The sequence below is a fragment of the Berghia stephanieae genome, chromosome 3, assembly GCF_034508935.2.
Source record: "Berghia stephanieae isolate SIO BIC M18660-M18661 chromosome 3, UCSD_Bste_1.3, whole genome shotgun sequence".
Taxonomy (NCBI): Eukaryota; Metazoa; Mollusca; class Gastropoda; order Nudibranchia; family Aeolidiidae; genus Berghia; species Berghia stephanieae.
This window is the reverse complement of record NC_088362.1, coordinates 89,208,352-89,215,851: the sequence shown is the minus strand read 5'-3', so window position 1 is coordinate 89,215,851 and position 7,500 is coordinate 89,208,352. Positions and strand designations below refer to the sequence as shown.

At 35.0% G+C, this 7,500-nt stretch overlaps 1 protein-coding gene across 4 annotated transcripts in view; it reads right to left on the bottom strand.

The window, feature by feature from the left end:
* Window positions 1-7,500, bottom strand: part of LOC144968774 (uncharacterized) — a 137,462-nt gene that overhangs the window by 17,778 nt on the left and 112,184 nt on the right. For all 4 annotated transcript variants that reach the window (XM_078907431.1, XM_078907433.1, XM_078907432.1 and 1 more), the window contains one exon: window positions 1,168-1,293. In XM_078907431.1, the coding sequence (XP_078763557.1) occupies window positions 1,278-1,293 (16 nt within the window). In that variant the 3' untranslated portion in view covers window positions 1,168-1,277. Of the gene's footprint in view, window positions 1-1,167; window positions 1,294-7,500 lie in introns of those variants that run through there.

Genomic DNA, 7,500 nt, shown 5'->3' with positions numbered 1-7,500 from the left:
CAACACTTATTGCATCTTGTCGGAGAGGAATCCATGTGGCAAACTTCGACATCATCAAATCGTCTCTGCCTCCATCTCACCAAAATTTGCTTTTTTGAGGTGTCCCTTTAGTTTTTAAATAAGGAAAAAATCACTTGGAGCTAAATTGAAAATGTAAGGAGAGTGTTCTACAACTTCAATAAAACTTCCTCTTTCAATGTGATCATGTGTTTGTGTGAGCATTATTGGTATCCAACGGGCACATAACTTTCTGTAACCCAGGATTTCTCGAACAATAATCCAACTCTTCCCCATAAAATTCCAAGCTTTTGCAAAATGTCACATTGATTTATCCAATGATTGGTTTGGTTGAGTTTGTCAATTTGTTCTTGATTTGCTTCACTCGATGCATTTAGTTGATGACCACTGCGAGTCTGCTCATTAATTTTGGTGGTAACAGCATCAGTTCCAGTAACGCACTTAATCCACCTTTGAGCTGTTCGAATACGAAACACACGAGTCACCATAAACACAGTTCAGACATTTATGAATGTATACAGAAGTACATCTCTCTGCAATAAAGAACTCAGTCGCAGCACTTTGTTTATTACATAATTTTGTGTGTGATTTCTTTGACCAACAAATTGGAATAGGGCTTCTTTCAAATAAGATGAACTAGAATCAAGAAATAGCGGCAAAACAAAATTTGGTGACATAATAGAAGAATAAGTTGCAAATATTTTGATGTACAGTTCATACTGGTGAGTTCAATACAATCAGAGATATTCAGTAGGCTTCATAACTTATAATATATGTATAAACAAATGTGACCAACTGTCTCAATTTGATTATTCAGAATAAACACGATGATGAACAGTGAATATTATTAAATATTTATTTATATATATGATGTGACCAACCACCTCAATATGATATTATGTCAGGGTGTATACAATTCTAAACATTCTATTTTACACTAAATTAAAAAAAAATGATCAACATAAATGCCTTCACCAAGGAGAATGATTTTTGTTTTATAAACTTCAAAATTTTCAAATCTCACAAATTCTGAGAATTTTGACTTTAAAGTTGAATTCTCCAACTATTTAATTCGTCATAAAACCACATCGACGCTGTAGGTCACATTTATTTAGAGAAAAAAGAGCAAGAAAAATTCACTGATCCTACCTATTTCACAGTTGTAACCAGTACGGCCTTGAGGACATAAACAGTAATATCCAAGTGTAACAGCAGCGTTAGGTTGGCATGCTCCTCCATTGCAAGGGTTAGGGTTGCATTTAGAGGCACTGGTTGCTAAAAGAATGATGGAGAGGATTGGAGGATATATATCAGAAGTTAATGTCATAAAATGTCAAATTACCACCAGTTTATATATGGGGACGGTGAGCAGAAAGGTGCATCATGTTTTGTGGGTAAGATAGCGATGGAAATGGGCTTTCCCAAGACCATAAATCTGGTGGTAGAGTTTTGTGCTAATTGTCACACAACTGGTCATTATTTTACTAAAGTTAAAAGTTTAAATTTTCAGGTTGTCAATGATGAAACCAAACAACATAGTTTGAAGCATTTTTCAGAGGGATGGTGATTCAAACTTGCTCCTGTTGATGATAATGATGATGGTGATGATGATGATCTTGAAATAAAATATCTGACCAATTATACAATTAAGGCTGATAACTCCTTGAAGACAAAGACAAAGACACTTGCATCCTTGCACATTTCTGGATGCAGGCTTACAGAGGCCTGAACCACATGGATTCAAAACGCAAAAGTTTTCAAATTTTATTTAAACGCATTTAAAATACAATTTATGCATTTTAAAGTCAATCTGAGAAGGGTCTATAAATAACAATGACAGAATCATTATTGTACGGCTTAGTTTATTGGTATGTCACTCGGGTTTTTCACCTGTAGGTCGATTGAGAATTCTAGTCATGATGTGTGGGTAGCAAAGGTTAGTCCTTGAAAAAGGTTCTTTACTCACATTTTCTCCCCATATTCAGGTGTGAAATGAGAACCTGACTGGTAACAGTGTTGTCCCTCCCAAAAAGAAATTATTGTAATAACTCTTTACCGTAATTACAGCCGTCATGTCTCAAGTCTCCAGCTGTTTGCTTGGAACCTCTTATAACGCACTTTGAGCAAATTAAGTGGATATTAAATTACATATAAGTTCATGTTTTTATACTTTGAGGTCTCAAGAAATAATCCCATATACTCCAACTGTATTTGAATCGGAACCCTCAGGCAAAAGGACATGTAACACTGAAAAAAAACATCGCCCTGCCTTGATCTGGACGGTATTCATGAGATGTGACTGATAGTGATCTTAACTATTTAATGTGTTTTAATGATGGAACAAACTATCTGCTGGTATCAAAATTTTGAGAAATATTGAGATCTGTAAAGATTAATTACAGACTATCTGAAAAGTACTATGATACAGTTTTGTTTTGACATTGATGCTTAGAGCTTCTTGGCTCAGCAATACAGTGTCCCATCTTCTCACCAAAGCCAAGTAATGTTAAGTGTGCCAGGGCTAAATTGGTGACAGTGATCGAGGGAAAATTCTTGACCTGACGTCGTTTCTTGAGTAAGGCACTTGACACACATTACCCCACTCAACTCAAGTTTGGATGAGTACCCGGCAACAAGCAATTCCGGATATTGTAAGAGTATTATTATAATATAAAAAAGATTCCTAGCAGGGTACTGGTGCTGTACGGAATGGAAATATGGTTTGATTTGGCCTGCTGGTGGCAAAAAATGAACATTGTGAAGCGCATTGAGCATGGTAAATCCATGGAAATGTACTGTATAAATGTTCATTTATAATATTCAGTTGGACTAAGTCACTCTGTTTATTTCAGGAAGGACATTTATAAAATATATGAGTAAGTCATTAGCGACTCCTGTTAAATCTAGATGAAAGAAGGTAAAGCTTTCACTATACAGTCGACTCTGCTTAATCGCACATCTTCGGGAGTTCAGGTTCAGGTGTTAATTAAGTGGAGTGTGCGATTAAGCGGAGAAGCTAATAGTAGCATCTAAGCACCAGTGTTTGTGTGCCATTCATGTAGGACATTCACATCTAAATTTTCTACGGACTTGGGACTGTCACGTTCGAGTTATGACCTCATTAGAATGTTGTTGTTTTTTACCTATTCATTTATTTATTTATTTGGGTTGTTTTATCAACAGCAAATGTGACATTATTGTTCGTTAGAACAGTAACCGCAGAGTATTGATTGCTTCTATTCTGTGCAAGCTGTTTATAAACCTTTGTCTCCAATCTTGCCAATGTAGAACATCCGTCACGCGTTTTTTCTTGGATGAAGTAGCATAGTTTGTCTACCATGTCAAGTTTTTCAGTGTATGTCAGGGGTGGTGTGTCACATTCTGATGATTCCTCCACAGCTTCATTATCTAGGCACTGTCTTTGTGTGGCTGAATGGAGTCCAGTGGTTCCTGAGATGTCAGTTCACCGCTGATGTATTGTTGTATATTGTTAAGAATTGATCGAATGCTCTGAACAAAAAGTTGTGTGGAACGGGAACAGCATTGATGATTTCATATGGCTGTTGGTTGTCACTCCAATCAAGGTGTAGCGATTAAGCGTAGAAAAAATTTCATTTTTCGGGAATGTGTAGCATATAAGCGGAGTGTGCGATTAACAGATGTGCGATTAAGCGGAGTGAACTGTACTTTGGTAACAAGTATGTTTTTTTCAAAACCATTTAATTGCTAGTATTAGTGGATCCTGATAGTTCAATCAGTAGATTTCTGATTTCACAAGCTAAGAGACAGGCATCGGTCCAGGAATTCAATCAAAGTTTTTTTTCCCTTTCCCCTCTCTACACACAGCAATGATTGGAAGGCTGGATCTTCTAGATTCATCCAAAAGTACTTCATGATAGACTAGTGGACTGATCAAAGGGAAGCAAATTTAACATTACAGAAACTGAATGAGCTCTCGTTTTATGGGCCCTATGCATCAAAAGGTCTACTATAGAACTATTAACATGAATTTTGATAACATATTCAAAGGAAGCTAAATGATCGAGTGGATAAGACATCACACTTACACCCTGAAGAAACGGGTTCGAGTCTCATTGTCAACGTATTGTTTTTTCTGTTAGTAAGAAATATGAAACAGTTTTTTCTTAAAGTGTGGGCATTTCCAATATTGGTCAATAAATGATCACTACCCAAGGTTGAACAATTCAAAGGCCAATGATAAAAGTTTATGAATCAGCTAAATAATGGATGTACAAAAATCCACAGTCCACTCCATCCTCATTTCTAAATTGCACAGCCTAAAACATTGCCAAAATGTATTATGCTGCAACATTCTGAAAAAAAAACAAAACACATTATCAAAATTTTGGCCAGAAAACCTGTCTTTCAAATCTCGATTAACTTCAAGAGAATTTTTGCTAAGATAGGAGTCATTCTAATCGATCGATATTTTTCTGTCCAAAATCTTTTGAATGTGTTCTGTAATTCAGTGTATGGGAGCATTGTGATATAATCCAATTTAAAAACAACAATGGTGGGGCGACTAAAGAAAAAAAATCTATAAAATATAATAAAAACAATAATTAAAAAAAAAGTTGAGATAAAAGATTGAATAACTTACTTCAAAATGACATGCTCAATTAAAATCAGTTTTCGATTGTAGTTTAGAGTTCACTTCACTGTGAGTTGAATTATATTTTGTAAATATGCATACGTCCTTCTGGTCGAATGTGTATGTTTATTTGTGCATTTAGGATAAAAAGATTAGAAAATAATAGCATGGCGACATGGCATTGGCAGCAGAGTGACAATAAAATAAGGTTAAGTCGGGAGTGATATGTGTAGGATGAGTAACAATGATCACAAAATTCTTGCCTTATGGTTTGTATCCTTAGGTAAGGCACTCAGTTTACAATTTTAGTCCCCCCCCCCCCCCTTCCCAACACCCAACTTATGTGTAAATGGGCATATCTTTATGAAAAGTGATAAATAACATAATAATGCAAGTACAAAAATTACACCTTGCAGGTGACTTAATCTGTATTGAATAAAAACTTGGTTAAATAATAATATGGCCTACTAGATAAATAGAGAGAAAGTATTGTGAAGCTCATTAAGCAAGACGAAATCGTAGCAATTGGCTAAATTTATATAAGACACAGCAGCTAATGTCACTAGTATGAGACGGCGATTAAACACAACAGCCACGATCACAAACTAACATATAAAAATGGAATATACCAGGCCACACAAAAACACAATAGAAAACAGAACATACTATGGTTCAACCCATAATTTACCAAATCAATCACAATAAATATTGGCACACAATTTCTCGCTCTCAGTGATAACCACTTTCCCCAATCTTTATTGTAGATGATCTGGGTTTTTTTAGTAACATAATTGTGTTTTTATTGTGCTTTTTTTGTTGTTGTTGGCTGAAGAACGGTTTTGAGCCCAAAACATTTTCGTGTTCGGTATTTTGTTCTTTATTGAAGCTGTTATATTCATGTTTGTTTATTACTTTTGGCAGACCCACGTTCAGCATCTAAACCACATAGACATAATACTGTTTTGAGATGGTGGGTTGTAAAAATGCTTGTGCAAGTTTGTTTAATTTATTCTATGATTGATTCAAAATGCTTACCTGTTAAAAAAGAAATTGCTGATCGTAGTTACGCATCTTGTGTGCAGCTTTGTGGTCTTGTCATATGACATATGTCTTCAGACCTGGTTCGAGTTCCAGTCCCCGTTCTGAGTGGCACATAATTGAATCCTTCGAGATGGCTCTTTACTCACATTCTCTCACCCCATCCATGTATTAAATGACCACCTGGCTGGTAACAGCATTGTCTTTGTCAAATTCTTTTTTAAAAAGCACCTTACATTGTTCTGTCTCGTCCTACATTTTGAATGTTGCTATTGGCAGGGAACCCCCTTGTAAAGCACATAAAAGCTTAAATGTTTTTGTATTAGCTGGACAGCAATCAGTGCTGCTCATGAAGACTGTGGAATTGAATTACATCTACGAAGATACTGTTGGGGAATAAATGGTGAAATAAGCAAATGGATGCAAACTGGTACACACACACATACACACACACACACACACACACACACACACACACACATGAAAAATAAATATATCAGAAAATAAAAGAAATAAAAAAAAAACACTTGAGAGAGAGAGAGAGAGCGAGAGAGAGAGAGAGAGAGAGAGAGAGAGAGAGAGAGAGAGAGAGAGAGAGAGAATAACATTGAAATAAAACAATAATACAAGTAAGACTATTCTACTATTTTTTTCACTTCCACCTCCTGTTGTTTTAACACACCAGTTTTCCATTTCCCTTTCCAATGACTAGAGATCTGGGTTTTTTTTCCACGCAATCAATTCCTCTCCTCACAGGTTATATTAAGATAATTTTCGGAATGATATTTTAAAAATGACATTTTACATATCTATGGTTAACCTGACAAAAATCTTTTATCTAATCAATTTTCTTGTATCTTATCAATGTGAAAAATTAAATTGTAAAAGGCACATTTAATAAAACTGATACTGATACGAGTTCAATGAGAAATGCTGAGAAACAAAATAACGTCGTGGAATTGCTTAGAGACACTTTGTTACTTTAAAATCTATTTCAAGAATTATACCATGCATTGGGAGGTGACTTAAGCTTCAATATAGAATAAAGAGGAGTGAAATTAAGACAAGGTAAAAAAAAAGAGCTTACAAATAATATATGTTTTGGGAAATCAAACTTTTCTTTATCATGCAACAACAAGATAAAAAGTATACTAGAAAATGGAGATTGTCTGAAAATGTGAAATACTAAGCAAGCACACGAGTCAGCAAAACATGACATGTGTCTACAGTAAAGTACAGTGCCAGGTGAAGTAGATAAATAAAAGCAATCACAAATAATCAAACTGGCAGACTGTCATAACATGATTTCTCTGCTTTAACTGGTGGTTCAACTTTTCCAAGTTACATAAACGTCAACACTAAAAACAGATCAATCATTTGAAAATTCTGCTTTTTCACTGTTAAAAAAATGGACATGACCACTAAGTTTTGCTGAATCGCTTTTATGAAGAGTAAATAAGACGCAAAAGGAATGAAAAATAATAGCAATGAGCAATCCAACATGTGAAACATCAATCCATGCAATGATTAAGCAAGAAAACAAAAGACAAAGCATACGCAAAGTATTAGGAAATATATTGAAAATAAAGATAAAACTTATAAAGAGGGCTCTAATTTCAATGATCATTTCTTTGTCATTTTGAATAGGAATAGGAATAATATGCAGTGAACAGAAGAAAAAAAGGACAAAAAAAAGTGATTATTAAGAATACAGAAAACTGCTAAGCACATTATTGACACACCTTATGATAGGTTGGCTTATGATACTACAGTACAACTTCTGGATAACGACATCGCCCGGGACCGGCAAATTATGTCATTATCCAGGGGTG